Source organism: Falco peregrinus, chromosome 7, assembly GCF_023634155.1.
Source record: "Falco peregrinus isolate bFalPer1 chromosome 7, bFalPer1.pri, whole genome shotgun sequence".
Classification (NCBI taxonomy): Eukaryota; Metazoa; Chordata; class Aves; order Falconiformes; family Falconidae; genus Falco; species Falco peregrinus.
In genome coordinates, this window is record NC_073727.1 from 14,762,343 (window position 1) to 14,790,070 (window position 27,728).

Below are 27,728 nucleotides of genomic sequence, written 5' to 3' on the forward strand. Positions count from 1 at the left end.
TCCAGCCTGGGCTACATCATTGCCTGCCCTGCTCTCTCAATAGGACTTTTCTGCTGGATGAACTGTGATTTTCTTTAGGCATCTAAGTCTTACTGGGTGACACTATGCATCTAAACACAGGTGGCTGCTGGCTGCACCTGAAGAGGTAGCTCATCTTAGGAACATCAATGGGTAGAAATTCCTCCCATGTGTGGAAAAAAGCAACAACACACCCCTCCTAGGTGGACTGTTGGGAGCAGAAATGGAGCTATGAAAGCATCAGTCATCACTATCTCATTTATAGATGTTGCTTCTTGTGAAGCTGCACTTATACGGGACTCATAAACCTTTCTAATGAGAACCACAGGAGGGGGACAAATGGTCACATTACAGAAATGTGTTCTTGGCTAAAAGTTGTGACCTTCCACCCGTGGATGCCCGTTGACCTGGTGTGATGGGGAGCCTCTGAAGTTCTTAGTCTTTGCTATCCCATCTCAGCGACTTCAGTCTGGAGCTGTCAAGGGTGATTCAGGTGGAAGGGAATTGGTGCTATATCAAAAGCCCCCTGCTTTTTTAAAGTCTCAGGCCATCTACGCACTGCATTGGAAGCAAAAAGTAAATAACATTTCCTGGAAATAAGTCTAGCAGCAATACAACACTGCACGGCACAAACGCACGTGCAGGCGCGTCTCACTCTTCGTTCAGTTTTCCCCAGTTTTTCCTGCCTGAATTTTAGCCACTGCTGTTTTTCACCAGCCCCAGCCGAAATGCATCAGAAGGAACATTTGAGGCTTTTCTTGGATCGCAACCTCAACGGCGCTGCATACAGCAAGGGGGTGAAACCACAAGGCTGAGCACTGCGATGCATGCATGGCGGTGGTGAGCGTCAGTACAAGAATCCGGTATAAATCTAGTGAATGGGAAGATAATATACGTTGGGGCTAGCAGTCTACTTTATTACTTTTTTTTTTTTTTTGGCAGAAAAATGTGCCTTAACTATCCAGTATAAATATTTGTTTCCAATGTTGTCATGAATTGTACTTTTCCACTGCATGCTAGCAACTCAGAAATACCATCTGATCCTCAAGCAGACACAAAGAAACTATGTTTTGCAGGGGTGGGGAGAAGGGGGGAAGCCCTTGGCATTGCTCTGTAATTTCACCCTTTAAACCCCTCTTTTTTCCTCCCCATCCAAGTTTTCCTTTCTAATCTCATTCAACTAATATGCGTCCCTCCTGAGGACAGAGGATTCCTTGCTGGTTCTTGATTAAGAGTTTTTAAGAAGCCGGGAAGGAAGATATTCTTTGAAACTGGATCTACTGTAGGATGGGAGCCAGCACACAGGACACCGTGTCTTTCAGAGAGGGCCACACACAGTGCCACTCCAGTCATATGACTTCTCTGTCACATCCTGAAGCCATTTCCAGCTCGTGTGCGAGTTTGTACTCCCATTTAGAAAAGGATGGGATATATTGGGAACACACATATGGAAACACTTTCAGGGAATCAGTTTCCATGAAATCCATAATAAGCCAAGTGGCTTCAGATGTGGCAGTGTGCCTCAGATTAGCCAAAAAAAAAAAAAAAAAAAAGAAAAAAAAAAGAAAAAGAAGGGGGGGGGGGCAGAGAAAATAAGAGAAGGAAGGACAAACCTACTCTTTCAGCCTTTATTTCAGTTTCAAGGGGGAAAAAAAAAGAAAGACATTAAAAACCACAAATGACTTATGGCTACCAAAATAGGGAGCAAAAAAATGCAACTAATGAGAGCACTCCTCCCTCCCCCAAATAACGGCACTGCTATCAGTGCTGCCGCGGCTCCCGGAGAGCCCTGCCAGCACGTCGAGCGCGCGTGGGGCTGCCGGAGCTGTTGCCTTGTCTGCACCGGCACGCGTGGGTCGGGCAGGGCGCCCACCCTCTGATAACGTCTGCAGGCGATTAACAGCATTTCCAAAAAGTGCAGCTTGGTGATAAACTTGTTGGTTAAATAAATCTCCCGAGAAAGGCTGAATTTAGGAGGGGACATCCTCTGGATGTGGTTGACTGTACCCGGGTTGTATTAAAAGCAGGATTTATGGTGGGGATGATGTGTTGGGTGTGGGGCAGTGGTGTCAGGCAGGGGGGTGGGTATCATCTGCCTGGTGTGCTCTGGTGGCCAGGAGCCAAAGGTCACAGGTAACTCCCAGGTGCCCTCAGTGATGGGCACAGTGAGCAGGAGACAGGGAACACCTAGCGCAAGTTCAGCTGATCCCAAACGGCACAGCAAAGGGCCGGGGCCCACATCAGTCCTGGGCATGAGGGAAGCGGCCACCTCATCCAAGCTAGCGTGGTGCTGGGATAATTTTTGCATGACTGAGGAAGTGGGAAGAAGATGGAGCAAGTGGCAGGAGTTCAAGCGGGAACCGATGAGATGCTACGTGCATCTCTGTGACAGCTAGCCACGTTTTTATCACGAGAAAATAACCAGGAATTTGGCTGCTAATTGGGGCCGTATACTACAAACCCTACTTTTCCTGACAAACAAATGACTCCACAAATAGTCCCTCTGTTTTCAATAGGGTTATTTGCGGTAGGAGGGACCACCCAACACGAGAGGATCAGGCCCTCCACTCCCTCTCTCTGCAGCTCACTTAAACTTTCCACAGCCAAATCCCAACACAAAAATCCCCACAAATGGCGAAGTTTTTTTTCTCGCTGCTGCTGGAAAAGCCCTGGACAAGAAGCTCTGTGGAAAGGTCTCGTGTGCTATTAATACGACGCTCTCCCTGACTTCCGCCTGCAAAATGGGGATTTGCAATTTGTTTCTCAGGCTGCCTCTCTCCACTTGAGCCCCAGCACAGCAAACTAACTGAAAACTTCTGCATCAAGGAGAAGGTCTCTTTTAAAGTTTTGCTTGGCTTTGCTTTCAAAGAGTTGTCTGTATATTTTAGAATATGTAGAATTTGCCTTTGATTTAAACCTCTCTCTTAACAATAGACAAGAGACGATTTCTCTACTGAGCAATTTAAACAAAAACAAACATATTTTGGTTACCCGGGCCTTGTTCACAAAATGCCGTTTTTTGGTTTTTTTTTTTTCCTTTCCAGAGAAAAATCAAACCCTACAAATTCTTATGCTTCTGGCCAAAAAAAATTAAATTCACAAACGTAGATAGTCCAGTATTTTTTTCCCCTGAACAATATTGTACACAGAGGAAGAAAAAACACCTTCCAAGCCTCCAGACACCCACAAAACACACACCACCACCCCATCTAAACAATCAAAAACACACTTTTCCCCTCCAAAACAATTTCTCCTTTCAATGGACACTGTCAGCCTCAGTCCCTGTCCATGTCCAGGGCTATGGTGTTGGGGTTTTTTCTCCTCCCTGGTCCGAAGTCCTGTGTCCTCGCAGGCTAAACAGACACACCTCGACCTACGGGGAGGCAGCTGAAAGCAGCCGCTTGCGTTCGGACCAGGAGCTGTGCAGGAGCCCGCAAGAGCAGCCGCTTCAAAGGGGATGAGGGCACTTAGCCCACAGATTGCTTCTGAGTACTGGAGAAACAAGAAGGGAGATACCAGGGAGGCATTTCCATCTTAGGTTAAGGATTTTAGCAGCAGGCAATACAACACTGTTGGAGTGAAAACAGTGGAAAATAACTCACCCAGTGACGGTCAGAGCTCTTTCCCTTACAGTGAGAACACGTTTCCCCCAAGTAACACAAACAGTGGTAACATCAGGCCAAGATAAAATTGTCAAACATGCCAGCATGACCCAAGATCCACCAGTCAAAGGAATTTCAGGAGGACTTAGGGTGCGAAGAAGCCCTACAGGCAGCTGAGTGGGGGAACACCGAGCTGACCCGCTGTGCCCGTCTCATGGAGCAGAGTGAGAGCAGCTGGGGGACGTCACAACCCACAGCATCGCAGGAGCAAAGTTGTGGCTCTCGACAAGCCACAGAGCAGGACTGGCCACCATGCAGTATAGACTGTCCCAAGTCACCACAAGACAGAGAAAACTGCACGCAACCTTCGGGCTGTTTTTGCTAGAGCTGCTGCTTTTACATCTAAGAGTCAAAAATACTGACCAGCGCAAAGACTACAGCGGCTTCAGTCTGTGTGTTTAGGCCCTCAGTGCCCATATAGATACCAAAATGCCATCAAATTCAGCAGGACACAGATAGCTAAACATAGTTGTATAAGCAGGGCTAGAGGCACTGCAACCCTTTTTATATTTGGCATCATGTCACTTCAACAATGTATGATTGTCAATCTCATTTAATAAAAGCAGTGTAAAGCCTTCCATTTTTTTATTTTTTTTTCATTCACTTCAGACCTACCCTGAGTTTCTTACTAATTTAAGGCAAACTACTGTAAGGTCAATTTCAACCCATTATACGCTTGTCCATACAGCATCTCCATTCATCTGCTGAGCTGAAGCTTAAACCAGGCCAACTTTGAACACCTCTAAATAAATGCTTCTTCTCCATAGTGTAAAGTCTGAATATGGTTTTTATCCTCCCAGGAAACTGTGATGAGAAAGAGAAACAGACTTTGGTCTGTAATAGCTCACATCATAAACATGCTTTAGGCTGTTTGCCGTATGGCAGCTTAGGCTATACCACTAGCAGCTCAAATCACTATTGATGGTCTAAACTTAAACCCCAAGTTACCACGTCCCAGATAAACCACAGTAACAGTCACTTGAATGGGCACAGCTCATGGTAAATGTCAGATACTACAATTCTGTAACAGAGGATTAAGTTAAGGCTCACCGCCTTGCGCTTGCCGTAGGCTGTAGAAATGCACACTCCTACCAAAGTCTAACTAAGCCCGTAGTTAAGCCAGGATATCCTGACTAGTCTCTGAATTTGCTTTATTTCAAAAGTGAGCTTGGATAACTTCTAACTGGGCTGGTAAAAAAGAAATGTGTCATGAAGATATAGCACAGGATAACTGCATATCGGCAAAAAAAGCATATGTTATTGAGAAGTTTAGAAAGCCCACTTATCCATTAAAGCTGTTAAAAAGAGAAATGTGAGGCATTGCTTTCTGGCTTTTGCTACTGATTTGTTTTGCGACTTTGGGCATATAATTTAATTTTCCTGGCTAAATTTTGCTTGCTATAAGAAGGATATTTTAATACTTCGTATTAGCCAAGTGACAAAGGTCAGTAGCATGGTTTGGAAAATACTATGAAATCCTTCATTGGAAGATGTTGTAAAGTTACAAAGCTTAAAGGGAAAACCACCAGACATTTTTTATAAGCTCTTCAACAGGTGAAGACACAGAAAATGTCGAAGTCAGACAGAATAAAGCGAACGTGGCTTAAAAGAAAACTTTCATATGCAATCCCAATATCTGAAATAACGAAGAGGAGTACAAAGTCAGCCTAAATTATCGCCCTCATTTGTCTTCATCTGCTTGAAGAAGCAACAGCTAGAATTGCTTTCAACTAAGCGCCCCTCCAGCGCATCTGCAGAGCAGACCAGTGAGAGCAGAAGCTGGCCCTGCTGAAGACCAGGCACCGTGCTCCAGCTCCACTGCGGCTGGAATGGTTTCCTCCACGGGCAAGCAGCCTGTCCTCAAAACAGCTCCAAACCAGTCTGGCCCACCTACGTGGGCCAGGCCAAACTAGGAACTGGTTGGGTTTGGACTACCCTTAAACCCAGCTTCCTATCTAATTTTGGAATCTAATACGATGGCTCCTAATTAGGCTCCAGCGATACTTAGATCCTCCCCCACGCTCCTTTTCACCCATTAAAAAAAACAACATGGGTTGGCTTTTAGCGGGAATCAAAATGAAAACAAAAACAAAAAATCCCTTTAGAGGGAGATATTTGAGAGAGGAAGAGGGAAGAAAGGGGGAAGAGAGATGCCTTTTTCCCGTTGCCAGGATTCCTCTGTGGCTCCTCTGGCCATGCCAGCATCCACATCACAGTTCCCGGGGACTTCCTCTGAGGAGCTTCTGTGAGATGCCTCTTCCAATGAGCCATTTCATCTCAGGCTTATGTTGCAGAGATTTTGGGTCAGCAGCTCTCCTGGTGTTTTTGAGGCACTTGCTTCCCTTCCTAGTTGGTAAGACAGTCACTTTTGCAGAAGGTCTAATTTTCAGTTCTCAATCCCTAGCCCAGATCCCAGCCTTTGCAACCTGTGCCCCAGAGGCTATCCAAACGTTTATGCTCTTTCTCACACAGGTTTCTACTCTTCACCTTCCCACCGTCAATGCTGACAAACCCCACACAGCTCTAGCTCTGTTCACCATGCTGCAGCGATGACTCCCACTTTATGCCCAGCAGTCTCATTCAGAATCCCAGGGATATTTTGAATGTGTTCATACAGCTCTCATCGCTTCTCAAACATGTATTCTTTTATAACATTAGCTTTGGCTTCCTTTGGTTTTATTTTCTAAAAATCTTTTAACTTTACTGAAATATCTGCTTCAACCTTAATCAAGTTTTTTTTGGCTGGGATCTTTCCTTCTTTGGGACATGGTTTTGGTTTTGTTTTCGGTGGCAGCAATACACATGACTAGTTGGCTACACTTAACAGGAACGACCTGCAGACGTTTGATCCTATTTCCGCACAGGGGGCACAGATCCTATGATCTCATGAAGTCCCTGTCAGTTCTGTATGACTACAACACTACAGACCTATAGGAAACAGAAAAGTTGATCTAGTGGCTCCTCTGTTCCCACCTACCAAAGGGTAAGAAGATTCACAGAGCCCTATCAACAGCTACTAAATGGAATCATCCCGATATAAACCTCCAGTTTTGGAAACCCCCTACAGCTTGGGAATATATATATACTGGTCTTGCACTCCAGGGGAACTGAGCAAACACTTTTGGCCATGCTGAGAAGGTGATGGGTCCCAATGGACATTTGGTCTAACCTGGTGGGGCTAATATGCCCCACTCAGCTTTTCCAATGCTGATGCTGACAAACAGTGCTTGCCTCTTATTGCAGGCTGTAATGAGCAGCTTTGTGCTTTCTTTCCTGCTGCCCCTGAAGCCTGGGAGGAGGTGAAGAGCCACCAAGCTATTTCAATACCCTCCTTCAAACATCATTCTTGCACCTCCTTTTGAGCTACTACCACCTGGCTCTAGTGAGGATGCAGCCAGAGCTATCACCTCGCTGGCTCTCTTCATCTTTCCTCAGTTCCCTCTTGTATTCTGTTGTACAGCTTGTAACCAGTTGTACTGCATGTAAGAGTGCAAATTAATAGAGGACAGGGCTGACCTCTTCCCCCTCCCCCCTTCTTTAATTGTGTAGTCCTTAGCACAATGGGATCGGACTTCCAGATGCTACTGCAGTACGAACAGTATTAGCAGCTGCTGCCTATCGCACGGTCAGCCGTGATTCCAGCAAAGGCCCATTAGCTGTTCACAAATACAACCATGACTTTGATCACTGAACCACACCACCTGCAGCAGCCAAACTTGGGTGCTGCAGCTAAAGTCAAAACCTCATGTGAAATCTTAGAAAAGGGACTGGCAAGGGGACTGATCTCCAGTTCATGGAAATCTTTCTATCCCATGTTTAGCTTTCAACAAAACCCAGAACATAGTTTCAGCACAGAATTAAATACAGCAAGCTGTGTTTTTACAGACATCTATCACCTAAAGATGATGTGCCTCAGAGACTCAGTCTTGTACCTGTGCTGCAATCCTGCTTTCCAAGCAAGCCCATTGCACAGCCTGATTTTATATAAACTAAAACAAGGGGGACATGCCTTTAGCTGACGGTTTCATAATATTCTGCCAGTCCTAGACAGTGCTTGTTTAATAGAAAAGGTCATAAAAAAGCACTGATGCCTATGGATCAGACAGTGACAGCCCAGTTAACCATTAAAAATACAGAATGGAAATGATGCATCTGGCATCACTAGAGCTTGTGTAGGGACTTTTCATCTCAGCTAAATGAAAGAGGCTTTCTGGGTACCACTCCTAATCCAAGCATACCACCTTCCACTTCTCACTGCCAGAGAAATGTGATATTAAGAGGCAGAATGATAGAATGATATACGTGACATGCCCTACCCATCCATTTTGCTTTCAGAATCGATCCTTGGTTTAAATCCTCTGAGCTATTTTTCTCTGCTGGTGCTCTCCTTCTCTCAGCGTGGTTGCTCCTCTTTCTCACAAGAACCCAGGGCAGCTTTCTCCAGCTGCCTACACTCAGCACTTGTGTATTACAAAATAACATGTTAGGGCAAACATTCATGGCTAGCATAGGATGAAAGGTCAAGTGGGTGGTTAGAGAGACCTTTGGGAAAAATGATCGGGAAGCTTGGAGGTGACATAGCCCAGACAGGGCTGAAGACGCAGCACACCGACTCCTCTCCTCCTTTAAACCACAACCACCTTTAAAACACCACATACCCCCCCTGCATTTAGTGTCTGATACCTTTTTTGGCCAGAACTAAACTTCTTCACACAATGAGAGCGTTGCCTGGTCCAAGTAATTCCAAGAGTTTAACGCAGTTTCAACCCTCTTTGCAAATTTGCCCATGGAATAATTATGAACGTGGAGAGCAAATAGTCTGCTCTGTCTGGGTGACACGCTACCCAACAGGGCCACAGGCTGAGCTCTGATCTGCAGGCTTCTCTTCGTTTTTGACAGTTCAAATGCTAGCTAAACCTGGAGGAAAAAGCCCCCATGACTACAGCAGTGTTTCTTAAAATGAAAGGCTGAACACTGTATGGCAACTAGGGGAGAACATGTATCTTGTTGTCCTATTCCTGTATCACTATCTACAGTAGTGGATGAGGAATTAAATTCATTTTGTTAGAAAAAATGGGAGGGACTTTACAATTGGGCAAATATAAAAGCAGAAAAATTCCTAAAGGAATTGCAGAAGTCCAGAAAGTCAGTGAAAAATGCTTTCTTAGTGGGTTTTTTCAGGTGGGTTGGAAAGTAGAGTTTCACTAGTAGTTCAACCAAAAATAACTCCTTTTCACCTGATACCGTAGGAGTTTGGATGATTAGGGAAGGGAACTTCCACTATTTGATAGATCATACTGAAGCCACAGCAAAATTAAAAGACCAAAATACTTCTGCACAGTGCCTCTCCAGCCTCCTTGCAAGTCAAACCAGTTCTGCATCCCACAACTTCCAGTCCCCTGTGGCTTCTGCCATCTCCCCGAGACCCACCACAGCAACCTCCTTCCTTACCCACCTCCTTGTTGTATCTGTCACCGCCACAGGAACCTCAGAAATAAAAATCAGTGCTGCAATCTGGCAGACAAAGTTATAGCAAGTTCAAATAACTGGAAACTAAAGTTAGACAAATTCAGACTAGTAATAAGACACACATTTCCAAAGTGAGCTTAATTAGTGTCTGTAACCAAAGGTTGTGGTGGATCTTGCTTCCCTGGAAATTTTTAAATGAAGACAAACTGAGTTTTTGTGTTGGTTTTTGGTGTTTTTTTTTTCCCTCGAAGGTTATCCTCAAGTTCAAATGAGACATAACTTGGGGTAATCTTACAGCTGGGTCAAAGCAGATGATCACATGAGCTTCACTGTATTAATAAGCTATGAATCTACCTATGAATTTGTGTATCTGTGGAAAGCTGCTTATATGAAATTATTCTTCCCTAAGCCTTATAGATGAAACTCCACCATTACTAAAAATGCTTGGACTCCACAAAATCTCCTTGGACACCGAAGCAGCATTGAGCGCAGCATGGGTGCAGGGTCAGGTTCCCCCCCAGGGGACCCTGCACCGCCCACACACTGCTCTTGCGGACATGGGGAACCTGTCCCAAGTTCAGGAAGGCACCTCCAGCTTTGATCCCTTCCCTCACTCTTTTGAGTCAGTCTGAAAGCAAATATTAAGAGATTTCCAGATTAGTGTCCCCAAATACCCTCCCTTTATGCATATGAAATAGTTGCGTCTTTCTTAATAACATCCTTTATGAGCTAGATTAAGGTGCGCACCTTCACTTTATCTCATTCATCTTCCTCTCCTTCGCTGCCTATGTTTTTTTCTTTTGTACAACCACAGAAAGCCTGAACTTCTTGCACAGCTCTTACTTTCTCTTTTGGTCACCAGTATCAGCAATATCAATGCTTTTTTAAATCTGACAGCCAAGCTGGCATGACACCAGATCCTCTTCTGCTAAAACATCCATCAAGAGGGGAAAAGATTTGGACACTTGTAAAATGGGACCAAACAGCCATTACTAAACCACTTCAGAAAGGTGTTGTGAAGCTCTGCTAGGCTCTAACACTCCCTTCCTGACCAAATTCAGCATGGTCAAATTCTGCATGGCCAGAAATGCAAGGAAATTCCACCGTAAGTCAAGGCAGCTCCAGCTATTTCTACTAGCAGCAGTTTTTGCTTCTTGAATTGTGTTTTTTAGTGTAAGATTTGCAGAACTGGGACTTTAAAACTGTACAGCTCCTGGAGGGCATAAGATACTTTTCTACCTATCTTGGACCAAACACAGGCACAGTCTAAGAAGGATCAAAGTCTCCCGCATTTTACGGGACCATTTAGTAAATTCAGCTTGTGCAATTATTCAAACCAAATTCGGTGCAACAGACACTCAAGAGCCACAGAGACTTAAGGGCACAAGTGATCCTAATCACCCTGTATGTACCAGAGAGCTTCACGTATGGAGTTAGATTCCCTCTTCGTATCAAGACACACGTAGTCCTACATCAGCAACCACCACTGGCTCCATCCTAGGTAGAATATCAACAGTGATTCCACCAAGGGAATCAAGAAATCATCATACACCTTTATACAGGGATGAAACAAAGAGCTTGCACCCACAGCCTTCCTGTTAGGAGCTTATTGACTTTATTGGGAGCACACATCTAGGTAATGACTCAGGATCTGGCCCTTTGAAAGTATGGAATCAAGCACCCGGTTGCCCCATTAACAATTAGCATTCTGTTTACAAAACCCAGCAGAGTCAGTAAGAATAATCATTACAAAACATGCTCAGACTGTGATTCCGGTTTAAGTTAATATAATTTTAATGAGTTCTTCAGAAAAGGCCTGGCACTTATGGAAAATTTCCTTAATTAATATCAGACCCTAAATTAGTAATAAAAAAAAGCCCTGAATATCATTTGGTCTCAAGCTGGAACTAAAGTATGTTTTGGCATCATTACTAACTGTTAGCAGCAAGCTCTGGAAACAGATGCAAATCTTGATATGTGTCCTAAATATAAAACACATTGCAAAAAAAAAAAAAAGCTCAGATAAAAATATATCTATACATCCACATATATTTGAGTGTGCTATTTCCTGCCTGTATCAGCAACAAATTTATTCCATTTAAAAACATTCCACTTGTTTCTTTTCCGTATTTTTTAAATCCTTTATTTCAGGAATAAAACTCTTTCACTCTGCCTTCATTTTTCCTGTTTATTTCCTCTCTCAACAGCCGTTTTAAGTAAACAAAAAGGGCTTAAAGAAACGCATTATAATATTCAAACATCTGAAAATCAGCCCACTTGTTTTACCACCTAAATACGGGTATAGGTGCCTAATTTGAGGCCACCCACACTAGAAAAATTTGGCCTTAGTCTTTGAGGTAAGGATCATGCAACGCATCTTCTGGACAGTTACTCCAATGAGAGATTCTGCCCAGCAGAGAGGCTGCCACTGAAACCCCACAGATGAGTGCCAAGGTGCTGAGATTCCCAGGTGACACCAAGTGGGCAGGAGACTAAAAATGGAAAACCTGCGGTAAACAAAATAAATAGAACCACTGAAAAATAATGAAAAAGAGGGGGAAAAAAACCCCAAAAAACTGAGTTACAAGTTTAAGGAGGGTAGCAAAATGAGTGGGTTGTTTCTGAACACCCAAGCTCCCCCAAGTTCTTTACTTTGCCTTAACTCAGTGTCACCTCGTAGGGAAAGCATTGAAAATTAGCTAGGAGAAATGGAGACAGAGACATCCTTGAGTCTCTCTGCTTCCACTTTAAAAAAAAAAAAAAAAAAAAAGACAGAGTGAAAATTGTTATAGTCACCAAGAAAAACATCACAGCATAGCAAGCGCACCAGAAACAGAGCTGGTTTCTTGGGTTTGCCAAAAGCCTGAGACAATATTGCTGAAGCCTGAACTGCTCATTCATTTCAGGAGCTGCTACCACCATGGCCATTGCTGGTGATAGCCGTGGTATTAACTGTTTCCCTATTTCTCAGAGCTCATAAAGAGGAAAAGAACTGTATTTTGGAGGCAGCACTAATGCCTAATCTTATTAAGGGTCCCATCCTGAAATGTGTTTATTACCCACAATATTTAATGAAGTTAGTAGGAATTGAGAGGTGCAAGAATAGCTACTTCACATGATGGCAGTTTTTACTTAGGGGCTGTAAAGTTTTCTGAGCTCCTTAGAAGAAAATAAACAACTTTTCTTTCTTAAAGTTAGTATTTTTCAAAGACTGAATCCCCCTCAAAAGGGAAAAATCTTATTATAAAGATTATGTGTGTATGTGACATTAAGCAAAATCCAAGGTAATTCACATTCAGGGTTTGAAAACCAAGATGACAACCAGTGCAGGACCTCAAGAAAAAACAGCCCATCACTGTGAGCAGCTTTCTCATTAACATACAAACACTAAATCCAGAGGTTCAGCCGGAGCTGCTTCCATTATATGTGGGGAGGTTTATTTTAAGATCTGTAGGCTTAAAAGAATGAACCTTAGATTGTGTAAAGGAACAGCATTGTCACTGATTAGGGCATGGCTGGCATTTGCAGGGTTGCATTTACACTTGCCAGCCCCCAGTGACCTGGGAGAACAGGAACGTTTTTTAAATTCAACATCTGGTGAAGGTTCAGGATGGTCCAAAATGCTGCAGTGATATCTACAGACAAATTAATGGGAAAGCCTGGCTACACTCAAACTAGCAAACAGCCCCAGAGTCAGGGCCCGTTTTCTGGTTTTAAATCCAGCCAGGATGGTGTGGCCACAGCTGTAATATTAAATCCTTTTAGCCTCCACAATGGAGTGGCTGCCTCCAAGCTGCCCATAGGAATACGTTCGGGACTCTGCTCCTTTCCAAACCACAGCTGGGACCTGTTTGTGACTGTGCTGGCCAACCCCACTCAAAACCAACCTCGCTGACAATTTAACAGTACTGTTATTTAAAAGCCCAGACCCTATCGCTCTGTAATTTATTGGTAAAGATACTACTTTCTGGCCATTTTAGTTCAGATGGATGGGTCTGCAACCTTCTTCTGTTTAAAGGCTGAGCCCAGTATGTTCGTCGTCTATCTTAGTGTGTCCCTCATCTGTCTCAGCATGTCGCTATTCAATGACAAAGTAACTACAAAGACAGAAAAATCCACCCTACACACTGCAGGGACCCCAGCGTGTGGGACGAGAGTTTGGGCATGGCGGCATGAGGCCAGAATCCCCAGGTGACAACTATCTGCAAAGAGTGCAAGCCCAGGGCTGGAAAAGGTAGGTTTAGTGATTTGTCCTGTTATTTAGATTCAGTTTTAATTTTCTCCTTTGTCATGTAGGCATTTGTCAAACACAGTTGTGTAGGACAGGCTCTTCCACAGCCAGCACTGAACATGTTCATGTTACACTTGCAGGACAGGTCCTCCAGCATCTTAAGACCTTGACCCTGCAAGTCTGTCTCAAAGGTGAAGCAAAAAGCAAGAGACTAGCACTTAGGCAGAAGGGTGAGGAGGTGTAGGAAAAGTGCAGGGGAAGAAGTCTCCCCACCTCCCATCTCAGTATTTTCAACAAAATTAAATTCAAGCTTAAACCCTGCAATCACAGAGCACGCAGAGGTCAGGGTGAGGCAGATCATGGCAGGGTTAAGCCAGGACTGAAGCGTAACAAGGCTGTGATACAGATATGTTTATGGGGCAGTTAAATCGTCTCTTAAATCACCCCACCAAAGGCAGACTATCAGATCAGGCATGCTTGTACCTGAACTGTTCACCTAGGCTCGCTTTAGAGCCCCGGGAGAAAAACAGGCTCTTCCAAGGCACTGCCAGGGACCAGTATGGCTCATCTGCAGACTGGTCAAGTCCTGCAAATGCTAGTTTGTCCCCACTGACTCAAAAGGGAGCTGGGGGTGACTGTCACGGTTACGGATGTCTACCCTGGGGACATCTAATACCCATTCCTCCTTCACCTGCTGCGGAGCAGCTCTCTTGTGACTGCAGGAACAACTTGACCTGTACTCCCTGCTCCAAACCGTGCATGTGCTGAGGACTTGCTGGATCAGTCCCAAAGATTTATGTAAAATGGCTGTGATGTGTATTTATATGAATCATATACATTAATTACATAATAGACACTCATGCTCCCCGTCCCACATGCACTTTGGTTATGCATAGGGCACAAAGGCTGAGTGCATTCACTATGAATCATGCAATAAGACTATGTCCCTCAGGCAAAACTCTCTCTAAAATGACCATGTTCATATATTCCCATGGTTTCCACTACAATATTATTTAATTAAGAATATTAATCTGCTAGGCCACCAACTTTCACTGTCTTCTGGGGAAGTCTGAGCAGACAGATATTTTAATAAAATATGGGGAATCCTGCTCTCTTTGTGACTGAGTTGGTGCAATAAGGTAAGTCAATTGCATGGCCTCGTGGGCTTGTTTTTTATTTCTTCTTGATACGAACATGAGACACACACCAGAAAGATCACTGGTTCAAAAGTTGCATGAGTGATGCCAGATAGTCTTTTTTTGCTTTGCTTTTCAGCTACTGATGTTGAATACTGCCCTAATACATGCGGCATGTCATTAATTAGTTGTATGACACTGCAAAACCAGCAAAATCCCCATTTGCAGAATAAAAGATGAATACTTAAAGTTCGACAGCTCTGGGTGCTCATTTGCACGTGCCTGCAGCATGCATGCAAACATTTCAGTTGTGCAAAAGAAATCAGTCTAGACGCTGACACGACCAGTTCAGCTACATTGCAGCTGCCCGCCAGAGTCACTCCGCAGGGTTGCAGCCTGCTGCCCTTTTCCCCTCTCCCATGGGACAGAGAACCACATGAACTGCTATGGCAGTCCCTCATCACCTCCTGTCCTACAGCCCCAAACTCTTCTGATGGTCAGCTTAATCTGGGAGTGAAACACAGGTGACCTCATCATCAAGAGATATACGCATCCCTGGACGGGGAGGAACACCACCAGTTTGGCCATGGGATGGATGTGCTACTGGTCATGGAAGTACCATCAAAAATAGCTCTTGAGGGCTGCCACTGACAGTACCACCAGGAACCACTCTTTTGAAGGGCACATTGCTTTATTAGATGGTATATTTTCAATGTGTGGGTGAGCACAGATTAAGCAGTTGTCTGGGCAGAGCCACGGAGGCCTGTGAAAAGGCTGAGTGATGTGAAATTGTGGCAGGTAGGAAGTCCTGTGCCTGTAGGTGTGACATCCAAGGCCTAAGGGGGAAGTTTTACCCATTTTTCCTCCTGCATGATGTTAAGCAACAGGCAGTAAATATGGCATTCATTAAAATTGCCTTGTATACTTTTAACAGGCTTGATAATCAGATTTCTGCCACTGTATCGGAAAGCAAAGTTTGTTTTTATTCGAGGCCCTGTAAAACTCTAATTTCTCCCTCATGCACTGGAGGTGCCTGAAGTTTTCTAATGTTTTTAGTGTTTCTTAGCAGTCATTTTTTCCCCCCATCAAAGCTCTGTTCTCTGAAAGATGTATCGAGTAACTGAGTGGAGATTTGCATTTCTCCATGTGTGAGGGATGGACTGGTTGCTGTAAGGGGCAGCTTTAAACTTGCATTTCTCCCTCTACTTCATACACAAAAGAGGTTGGATCCTGCCCCTCCCTCCCTGTGGCCCTGGTAGGTAGAAACACTTGAGAGGAACCCAAATTCCAACGTGCCTCCTTGCAGCCTGAGCATCCACTCTCATCCTCCAGCCAGGAACACCGCTCTGTATTTCTGAACATCAGCAAACACTGCAGACAACCTCTAGCAGCTGTAGAAGATCAAAGTCCCCTTTTCAACCTCGAATCTAACTAGAAGCAAGATCCCCATGCTGGTGAAAGGTAAGAGCATTGCAAAGGCATCAGTTAAGCCCCCAAAAAATGAAGGACAAGAAGTGGGAAGGCAACCGACTGTAGAGTACAACAGAAAAGTTCAGTCCGCGGCCACATAATGTGTGCATCCAGGTCTTTTAGTCATTCTGCCTGCGCCCACACGCCAGGCGCTCACGTCTGAATACACACAGACAAGCAAGGGCTGCAGGGCAAGTATGCCACGGTACAGCTGCTGAGGTCCCAGCCGAGCCTCTCCTGGAGGTATTGCTGGGGGCACAATTGCAAAAATAACCCATTCGACATCATAGACCATCAGGAGGCATGACTCAAAGGGAACCTGTTTCGGGCCAAACAAAGCATTTCCTCCGCATCAAGCTGATCAAGTTTTTTTTTGAACCAAGTCAGCGCATTGCACAGACAGCCCGCAGGAACCTGTTCTACCACCCTCCAACCCTTGGCCCACATGGAGATATTCAGCATCTCTAAGAAAGCAGAGTGCACTAGGACTGGAGAGGTTTTTGCAGCTGTTTGTTTGAGAAACAAAGCTTCCCTCCTCCAGGATGAAAGAAATCAAGGAGTCTACGCTAATCAAATCCTACACGCCTGCTGGATGAATTTCAGCTTGTCAATGTTGCAGCTCAGTGGAGTGATCAACATTTCTAGCACTACGAGCTTGGTGGAAGGGGAAAACACGACAGCAAGAAATTCACCTGGCTGCAAGTCAAACAGGTGTATGGCAGCAGCATCCAAGATTATAATAATATCTTGCAAACATGCAAAAATAGATGTAATAAGACTGATTCTTTGGTTTTCATTAATGAATCATAAAGGCTTTCTTTACATTACACATGCTTTTTTGGCATACGCTGCTAATATTTCCACACTTGCAAGGCTGGAGTTTTAATACTGAGCCTCCCTCCCCTAAGGTTCCTCATTTTTGGCAAGATATACAAGGTGACTGTGTGCCATGACAGGCTCCATTTTACTTTGGGGCAATCAGATTACTTCACACAGATGGTTTTATCGCTGAGACCATTAGAGATTAATTGCCAGTATGTAAATGTACATTTGTTTGATAAAAAAAAAAAGTCTCAGTTCCTCACTGCTGTCTTGTCTATGTTCCTAAATGTATTTATTTCCTTTCTCCTGCATCATTCCAAAGCACAATTTGTCCAATCTTTACCTAAAGTGACTCAGCTAGTTTTTGATAGGCATCTTAAGTACACATTAACTAAGGAAACAGGCTTTCTTGAGCTACTGGATTGAAAAGCTGGAGAATGAACCTTAGCCTTAACTATGGAAGAAATAAAGGCATCTATCTGTCAGGACGCCTAACATCACACACACCACAAAGTAAAGCACCAAAACATAGAGAATATCACAATTACTTTAAAACATGCATGTAAACATCCTCTTGTGGGGGAAAAAAAAAAAAAAGGAGATAATTTGTTCATAGAATCAGGTTCACAATGTAAAAATAGTCTGATCTGAAATGGACTTAGAGACATTCAAATGATACATGTTCAGAGCAACACAGCAGCTCTTCCATTTCAAAAAAAAAAAAAAAAAAAAAGGGACTTTGACCCCCACCCACCATGCAGTAACCCTGTTATCACTGACTGAGCTTTGCTCTTCTCATCAAGGTTTGTCTGAGGCCACGGCAGCCTCTGCCAGTCCTGTTCCTATCTGCATAATTGTTTTAGGCAAAACAGAGTCTTTACCTGAGAGGCGTCTGGGCACATCGGTAATGGCTGGAAGTCCTGTGCCTCGAGTGGAGGACAGGGGAGTTGTGGAGTGAATGGATGGTGAAGTCATCTGGCTCAAGTAGGATGGGTAAGATTGGTCATAGGACCATGGCGGGGATGACTGCGCCTGCCTGGGGTCTAGGGAAAAAAAAAAAAAAAAAAAAAGAGAGATTTTTTTTTTAAAAGGAAGAAAAATTTTATGGCATCAACAGCCTAATGGAAAGAGGTGGGGTTACTGAACATACACACAGCAGCGCTATAAGGAATGAGAATGTAATGAGACACAACCTGCTCCTCTAGGACTCAACCCCTTCAAGCCTCACTCTGCGCTTTTCCCTCCCCGTAACAATTTTGGGGGGAAATGAATGGAGCAGTGAGCAAAGTTTTAAAAGATATAGCAGCTGTGCTGCAAATTCCTGGTGTCTGTTGCCCAGGTCTAACAGTGTGTTATACCAAGACTCGCCAGTCCTCTAGAATTGAGGCAGATAAGCAGACAGAACAAGAACAAGACCCAAGTCAGCTTGGGAAGTGGACTTCAGAGGTGGGGAGACTCTGCCGTTATCGCTTGACATGCCTGTCAAGTTGTTCTCCGGTTCAAATACTACACAATAGTATTTCCAGTGCTGAAAATACTATCCAAGAAGGAAAATGTCATTAATCTTATCAGCATCCAGCCAAAAATGCCACATTTGGATGCTGGCCCAATTACCTACAGTCACCTCAATTACAACAATATGAAACCAAATGGTTTGTGGTTGCTATCGCAAGGTAATGATGCCTTTTGATGTACTTGGAACAGCTCACTATGGAGGAAAGGATTTTAAGGATAAATACAATTTATTTTTTGCTGAAGCACCGGTGGATTGCACTGAGTGAGAGAGAGGGAGACCTAGTTTTATTCACTGGTGTTTGGATTTATAAACTATTTGCTCTCTCAGTTAATATCTGGTGATAAACATAGAGCAAATGCCTCATAAATTATTATTTTTACTTCTTTACATCAATAAAACCAAAGCACTTCCAACCCCAAAGTTTGTTTTGGGCACTGCATGATAAACAGAAAACTGTCTTTGAACTGGCTCATAGAAATTGTAGCACATCCCTCCAAATCCCCCCAGTATTTTCAGCGAAGCCCATCAGGTCCACTCCATTTGGAGAACCTGCTATATCAGAACACACTAAAGTCCTTCTTTGTAGACGGCAACGTGATAGCCACATGGCATAAGCAAAGGCACTTTTTCAGGAAATTCAGCCTTTTTTTTTTTTTTTCGTTTTTTTTAATGCCTTTCCCTGCTCTTCCACACAGCCAAACCTTGTAGTTTCAGCTATTCCTTGTTTATTTTTTCTGTTCAGACACGATTTGTTTGAAGAGATGTCTGGAAAGCAGATACTTCCTTGAAGCAAAATAGCTATATAGATATATAACCCCCCCCTACCCGTCCCCAAGTTTCCAATTTAATTTTAAGAGGATTTTCCTGGAGTTTTCCATTTATATTAGAGCTGAGTAATATAAATGGTTAACATAAACTCGTCAGAAATCCAAAGGACACTTGATCATTAAATGTAATGAACTTTGTTTTAACAGTTTCAAGGCTAAGGCTGTATAGATTGGCACAGGTTCAAATCTGACTGACTGCTTGTTGTTATATCTGATATCGACATATTTCTCTGCCTCATTCCCCTACTCTAATTCACCATACAGTCAATGGTAAATGATCTTCAACTGGGAACGGAAAGCCTAGGCTTACTGGGAAAACAATCTTAAAATTAATGATGTGTCAGGAGCACAATCTCAAATCCAAGCTCCTTCAAACTCCAAAAGCTTTTCAATCTCTGCTTCCAAATCCAAAACAGAGTGCCATAAAGTTTTGGGTTTTGGTCAGTTCCAATGATGGAAGGAAATTATACAGCAGGTAAAGGCCTGGGGGGAAAAAATCGTGGTGGAGGATGTTTTTACAGGATTTTGGTCTAAGATGGTGAAAGCCTTAGGAAAGGAGCAGCCTTCTGGAGGTTCATGCCACTTCTGGTAGTGCAATCCTCACAACACGAGAAGATCTTAAGCATCTCAGACACCCTCACCACTTTGAACACCCATGCTAGACTTGGGTCTACACCTAACATCCTTAATCCAACCACCATGAATGCCTACGTGGACACAAGAAGGATGCATGGAAAAAAGTGGTCTTTCAAAGGTTTGTGTGGTCTTTCAAAACAGTATCAAATACTGTGCTGTCCGAGGCAGAATATGGGGCTCAATGGACCATCAGTTGACCTGAAAACATATCATATATTCTCATGACATCTGACTTAGATTTATACATGCCTTAGATTTATACATAGCTCATTTCAACCTCAGAGCCACAATATCACGTTTCTTTTTTAGATGTATAAATTTCATTTCAGCTCTCCATGAGTCCAACACTGTAATATTTTAAAATGCAAAGTATGTCAGAGAATGAAGAAAAAGAGGATGGACTGTTAGTGAAGACACTGTGCTGTGTCTTAACTGCTTCTGGTCCTGAAGCAGATCTCCTGTTTGACTTGGGTAACTCATCCAACCTCCATTTGATGCAATTCCTACCTAAATTTAAGGACAACAATGATGAATTGCATATTTTGTTGGTCATTATTTTAAGGTGCAGGCACTCTCCAAGTACCTCACTCACAAAATGAGGTGCTTTTCTTGGCTGGAAGTTTTCAACCCAGATATTGAGGTGCAGACTTCAGCCTCTCTGAAACTAGAGTGCGAGCAACTTAGCTCCAGGGAAATGAGATTATGTCTTCTCAGGGAATAGGAAATAAGAAAGAGGAAAATCCTCAACCAAATCGAACATCAGAGCTCAGTGACTGAGAAGAAGGTCACAGTACTCCAGGCTGGAGCGTTACCGTGAATCCTCTACACCAAGACATGGCTGAGGTCATGGTCGAGGCAGGGTGGGGATTTTGTCCTGGGGCTGACTGACTTCCAGTTATCTTCGCCCCTTAGGAAACTAGAAAGCGAAGATACAAGTTGCACCAGAGTAAATGCCCTAAAACCAGCCTCTGCTGACTGGTTAGCAGCCATGGTTTGCATGGACATGACAGGAGCAGCCAAACGCCCTTGCCTTGCCAAGTCAAATGTGACCTGCTAGCCCACAGGATAAACGTCACTGCTTGGCCATGTTGCCCAACCCCCAGAGCAAAATGTTGTGAGGCAGAGTGCAAAGCTGCCCTGTGTAGTCCTTGAAGGCAGACCTGCATTTGGGTCTCACATGGCATCTTTTAGTCCCACCAGCAGATGTTCCTTGCAACACTGCAGCAGCAGAGACAGCTGAGGCCCAACCTGCCCACCTCTTCTGGTCCGACACGCCACCACATCAAACCTCCTGGGGGGAAGGAGGATGCAGGGGCACCAAGTGGATCTGCCAGCTGTCAGAACAGCACTTCCAGGGCAGATCCACACAGATGCTTCTGAGGGAGACACAATGATGTCCTTAGGAGGCTCACCTCCTCCTTGCTCAGGCACAGAAGGGGTGGAATGACTACTTAGCATATACCGGCAGGGAAGGAGCTACAAGCAGATTTTTGAACAGTTTTCCTTGACCTCCTACACCAGAGACCAGCTTTCCCGTTCACTCCAGCTGGCAGGCTTGTGCATGTCTGCTGGGTCCCTGCAGACCACGGGCTTTGCGCCATCACCCGAAGCACCATGTGCTCTGCAGACACAGATCATCTTCCCAATTGTGAAAAGCCCAGAACTGATGAGAAACCTTACAAGCTCTAAGGCAGACTGAATGTGGATTCCTTCCTAAAGGAATCCCTCTAAAGCAAGGGAAAACACTAATATAAAAGTACTGTGAATGGCTCAGGAGAAAGCCCCCTGTCTTCCTGTATGGCAACCACTGGGAAGGGGTAGCAGAGCCTTCGACAACAGCAAAGGAGGCAGAGGGCCACTTTGAGTTGGCATTTGCACTTCAAAATTTTGGAGTGATTGCTAAGAGCAGTCCTCCTTTTGTAAACATTTCTGTTATGCCTGCGTGGGTGTGAAGGAAAGTGCAGCTTTCAGCATACTCCTTCACAACAGGGCATATCGTGTGTATGCTAAGAAAGCCTGGGCATAGCTCAGCTGAAACAAATCAGCAGGGCGAGGTCTAAACTAATGCACAAACAGCTGCATCCTGTTTGCCCTTCCAGGTAAACCTTGCCAAAGCAGGAAATATTGAATATTGCAAATTATTTTGTGTCTAATTTTTACTGCCACATTTATAGCCAGTGGGAGATGTACACAGTTCTTGACCCTTGTGGTCTGTGACTGACTGCATCAATGGACAAAGGACATTGATGCTTAATGGACAACAAGCAGTTTTAAAAATCAGTCTAAGACTGGATGCACTGTATAAAAACTGGAAGAAAAAAAAAGGATAAAGAATGAATAAAAACCCCAGTGACCCATTCTCCCACCGATGACATTGGCTCTCCAGCAGCATGACTTCTCTTCCTTCAACAGAAATATTCCGAAGTGTCAATGCAGAGAAGAAAAAAATAATGTAAATAGCCTTGAAGAATAAGTTTCTCCATTGCTTTTGCACTGGATTATGAAGCACACAGATTTATTATAGGAAAAAACCCACAACAATCTTGCAAGTTGAGTTACATGATCAGAGCATGATCACAAGCTCGCAGCTCCTTGGCACGCCATGATAGCACCCCAACATCACGTGCCTGCACGTACTTTGCAAAATCACTCTCATTTAAATCTAGCCATCAGCTCTAGCACTGACTGCTGCTGATTGTATTAGTGCTGCTGCTGCTATTAAAATACAAGCTGTCTGGAGCTATCTTGGGTAAACACTTAAAGCAAATGTCCTCACTTCTGATCTTAACAAAGCCAAGGCAACTTTCTGCATGAATAACCTAGCGATTATAACACATACACTACCACCATCACCCCGGACCCAGCAAAACAACAACAAAACACAGCCTCCTTCTCTATTTCTTAGGCATCTTTAAAAAGCCAGGACTTGATCTGGATTGCCCAGCTCAATCAGCGCACTCAAATCCAATGGAGTTACACCCCAATGTACAGAAGCGTAATTAAGACCAGATTTTGGCCTGAAGAACCTCTAAAAACATTTCTCCTCCCACCCTGCAAGAGTCACATTTCTAACAGAAAAAAAATACACTGAACAAGTCATGCCAGTAGGGTGACTAAATTGTAAAGAGAAGGGGGAAATAAAGGAATACTTTAATAGGAGGGACACAAGCTTTACCAAATGGAGGTTCACAGGGGCAACTTGCCAGTCGCCTAAAAGGATGCAATCAATTTGCACACATACAGCAGACTGCAGCCACCCATGTGTTCATGGCAGCAGAAATCCCAGCTCCACCACCTCATCCACTGTCTTGTAGTTTTTATTCCAAGTTACAGTAAACTGAAGGCATAACTCACCCCATAAGCCTATTACTCGGGCTATTTCTAAATTATCTGTTCCAGGCAACCATGTACTTTGTCTGATGTGCTCTCAGACAGATGCACACCAGCTACAAACTGGTGTGTGCTTCAGAGTCCTGTTGGTCCTAGGTAAAACACAGCCAACGCTGGCAGGGCACTTGCATAGTGCTGGAGTAATAACAGCTACACGGCTGCTGTTTCAAACCTGTCCTGCAGCTGATGGTCTCAGAGAACAGACACTGGACTTTGAGGCAGATGCTGCACAGCTTCATATCCAGAGCCTGGGACAACGTGGTGATGAGCACGGCTTTCTGCCTTCTCCCTGACTCTGCAAAAGGGCAGTATCCAGCCTCCTGCCTGCAAGTCCTGAGCGGGGGAATTAAGGAGGTCCCAGCTGGTACCATCCCCATTCTCCATCTGAGAGTCGAAGGTGCTTTCTGCCCATGGTCTTCCCAGCAGACTCAGTTTAACTGTCCCTGCCTGCCACTGGAGATGGGTCCTCTTACTGACTTTCAGGTAAGCCAGCTCTGAAGCCTTTAAATCTGCTTCCTACAACCCTAAAAATGGTGAGGAACGAAAGCGTAACATCCCCAAAGTGCATGGGGAGAGGAAGAGGAAAGGGGGAAAAATAATATTTAATAGGACCTGCTTCAGAGTGCTGTTATTGCAGCGATGAAAGTCACAGGTTGCCTATAGATCAGACGGTGTCACAGTGGTGATGGAGCATGAAACCTCACTTAACTCCCACTTTGCAGCCCAGCTGCCGGGGTCCTCATGCTGACCACATTCCTGCCATCACGCCCGTGGCTTTTCCTGGCCAATAGAAGCTAATCCTCACTGGTTGCATTTTAGAAAAACAACAATTTTCCTCATTTCATACTGAAACACTGATGCAACAGCTCAGTGTCTGAACGGGAATGTAATCGGATACAAGAGTAAGTTGTGTGAGTGCTATTAGGGAAAGGGAAAAAAAATAAAAAAGCAAATATACCAGTATCCTAATGTGAACAGACAGGATTCCAGATTTACGGGCAGCAAGCGGCGTTCAAATTAAATCTGCATTGCCTCAGCAAAGGCATCTGCTTATTGGATGATTTGTTTTTTAATGACCCTTCGATGTTACTTTTGCAGAATCCTAGTTAAAATGCCATGTTGAATAAGGGCAACTCTGTGCCTTGTACTGCCACAGCCTGCTCCTGTTGTAGGTTTAGATCTGTGCTGTGATTTGTAAAACCTGTACTCTGATACTCTAGGAAAATAAACACAAGCTAGACAGAGAAAAGAAATATAAGAGTGAACTCCAAAGTGCTGAGTTCTTTTCAGACTCAGGTGTGGGCCAGCCAGGCTTTAAATATTATTTCTGTTTAATCATGCAATAGCTATGCAAGACCTCAAGCGGAACGAAACAAAAGCAGTTTATGTGCTTACTAGCAAGAATATGGATTTTGTCATAGGAAACCAGTATTTACTGTTAAAGTTATTAGGAATTAATTGTTTTCCCTAAAATCACTACGTAAAGAGATGAAGAAACAAAGGTATTTCTAAAGGAATGCTTGGTTAATTCCAACAAAGGTCATTAAAAAATCCTAGGTTTTCAGACAAGGGTCTATTCTCCTTTTAATGCATGCCCAAGCCATACCATCCCAGTGGACCATGTTAAGAAGCCAGTGGTATTCCCACCAAATAACGCACCCCAACAAGGAAACTGGTGGAGGTGGACAGCCCAGACAGCTCTCTCCCTACTACCATACCAAACAGGTGGACTTTTAGCAATTTCTCATGGTCACCTCACACTCGATCAAAGAGATGCCTTGCCTGCGGCATCCACTGTATCTCTCGTTGGCACCGTATGTGTGGCAATGGGCATCCATTCATGCCAGAAGAACTCAGAGGTACTGTCCACAAAAAGCATCCCAGCACTTTGGTGGAACATCAAAGCACATAGAGCTTTACAGATTACAATCAACGTCCTGAAGAGCACCAACAAGCCTTGCGGGGAAGCCAGCGTCATTCACAGAGCTGGCACTGATGTCAAATGCTCATGCTAATCACCTTATTAAATGGGAAGGCTACCAGAAAGCCAAAAAGTAGCCTTTGAGGGCTGGGTTTTGACTTTCCTAAATTGAGGAGGTTACCAGGGTGGGGAATAATGTGGCAAATACTGTACCAGACCACTTATTCTCTGCAAACTTTAATAAGTAGCTGACTCCTCACTGTTTGGGGGGAAATATAAGCAATTTGGGATTCTAAAGTATCACAAGACCATGAGTTTATCTGGCAAGAAAAGCACATAATCTGCAATAGATGGAAAAGTCAACCTGCCTTCCTCCGTTCAGCTCACTTCCCTCTGCCCTACCAGCACTGTGTCTTCCCTCTCTCAATGAAGTCTCAGCTGGTACAGTGAACTGCTAGCACTTCAAGCTGCAGGGAAGACAGGGAATGCCACAGAGCTTTGTTTCCAGTCAGGCTTATTTAAAGCTTATCTGAAGTTTTCACCTCCCGGATCTGTAAATGCTGCTGCTGATTCATAATGAGGCAGAGAAGTACTCTATTAATCAAACCCAGCAGAACATTTTCTACAGGAGGCATTTATGTGAATGAGAGCAGCATATGAGGTTACACTTAGCTAGGAAGAAAATTACAAGGGGATCTCAGTTCTCCTGCTTCAGGGCATAAGCTGATCACCAGATGGGGTCAGGAAGAATTTCACCCTCCTTCGTTCCTAGATATAGTGTTGCACAATAGGTAAACTATGGAGGCACAAGGAAGAGGGAAAAAAGCTGATTATAGCACCAGATTTTCCCTCTGCTTTCTCAGGAACTGTGTCCACAAGCACCACCAGGCAGAAGACAGTAGGTTAGAAAAAACACTGGGCTTCTGTCTGGCAGTTCTTATCCAGAAAATTATATGCAGAAGAGCCCTGACTTCACATGTCCAACAAACAAAACACTAAGCCCAGCCAAAAAAGCTGCTCTGGGAAGCTGGTGGACAGCACGTACTGTGTAATGGCTACTATCAATACCTTTAATATATTATAAATATTTTACATCAGTTAAAGTAGGACTTCTAGATCTGGGAGAACTTTGCCACAGCTCATGGGAACAGTTTTTTTGTTTCAGTTCTCTGAGTGCTTTGGGTTCAATTTAACCCATTTACTTCTCTTTCTTACTGCAAATTAATAAACCAGTTGAACTTAAGAAAAAGAAAGAAGAAAGCCACAACACTTTGTTAAAACCACTAAGTTTCAGCTGGTATCAAGTCAAAACCACTTGAAACATGAAACCAGAAATCTTCCTAGGTTGACTCAAAGACTGTGTCTATACTAGGAGTGCTTTACCAGTAAAGGAATATTGGTATATAACATTGGTAAAGGACTTCTGGTGTAGATGCAACTGTAGCAGGAAAACTGAGTTTTAAATCGGTCTAGTAAATCGAGCCAAGAGATATGTTGACAGACTTGCATCTAGGTGAAGTTCTCCAACAGTTCTAGCAAGTGAATTGTTCAGGGGCAACAACTCTTCACATCTTGGATAGACACAAATATGTCAGCAAAAATTTTTAAATGTAGAAATACCCAAAATCAGGTAGAGGTTGTTTCAAAACTCTTTTGAAAAATTTAACCAGCTCTGAATTTAGAAAAATGACAAAATTGGTTTATTCTGTGGGCTTCACATTTTCTTGCAAACTTCTGGCATAGCTCCAGTTAAACATCTTATTTCAGTCTTATAATCTGTGACACATGGTACTTTATGATTTCTCTCAGCACAATGAAATCTGTCTCTCAGCATGCAATCATAAATGTTGCATACAACCCTCACAAGCAACCTTTAGAGATTTCTCCATAACCCAGTTCGTTTATTGTAACAGTGGTCAGCACTGGTGCTAGAAGGAAACCGCCATGTGAGAAGACTGTATTATTATTATTGTTATTACAATAGGAAGACCATTAAATGCTGGCTGCTTCCCTCAACATGAGTGCAAAATAAAAAGGCTGAATAAAAATGTTCATTCCATTATACACAGATACGTACTACTGCTCACACAGAGGAGAAGGCAGAGTAACATGGCAGTTAGAAATTCACCAAATTCCTACTCAGTTTACCCGGATCGACTATTTTGGATTATTTTGCATTTATGGCAAAAGGATATTTTTTAAAACAGAAAGACATTTTTGGCTTCAAACGCTATAGAAAAATCCACTTCCCACCTAGCTTTGCTTGGAACACGTCTGTCACTCTGTAACAGCCTCTTTTACTGCAGTTGAGACACAAATATCCATAAGCAATTACTACCATTGCCTGTGCAAGTCAAACCTATGGTTCTGTCTCTTACCTGTAATCTGACTCTGTCCTTGTGGATTAAAAGGACTTGGTGCAGAGTTCAGAGAGGGCCGTGGGCTCTGGGTCGGGACCCCTACTCTCATACTGGGATGAGGAATGCGCCCTAAATCACTGAGGCGTTCAGAGAACAAACTAGGTTTAGAGTCATCAAGCTTCTGTCTGTGCCCTGGAAACAGCAAATCATAAAATAAAAGCGTTAATAACAAGATTTAGTAATTTAACACACCCCAAAAAAACCCAAAAT

The 27,728-nt window shown here is 43.7% G+C and overlaps 1 protein-coding gene across 2 annotated transcripts in view; it reads right to left on the reverse strand.

Moving 5' to 3' along the window:
* Positions 1-27,728, reverse strand: part of RUNX2 (RUNX family transcription factor 2) — a 95,993-nt gene that overhangs the window by 12,306 nt on the left and 55,959 nt on the right. The window contains exons 4-5 of one of the 2 annotated variants that reach the window (XM_055810075.1): positions 27,477-27,650; positions 17,690-17,851 (exon numbers count right to left, since the gene is read on the reverse strand). In XM_055810075.1, coding sequence (XP_055666050.1) covers positions 17,690-17,851; positions 27,477-27,650 — 336 coding nt within the window. The remainder of the gene's footprint in view (positions 1-17,689; positions 17,852-27,476; positions 27,651-27,728) is intronic. The other variant, XM_055810076.1, reaches the window with a different exon arrangement.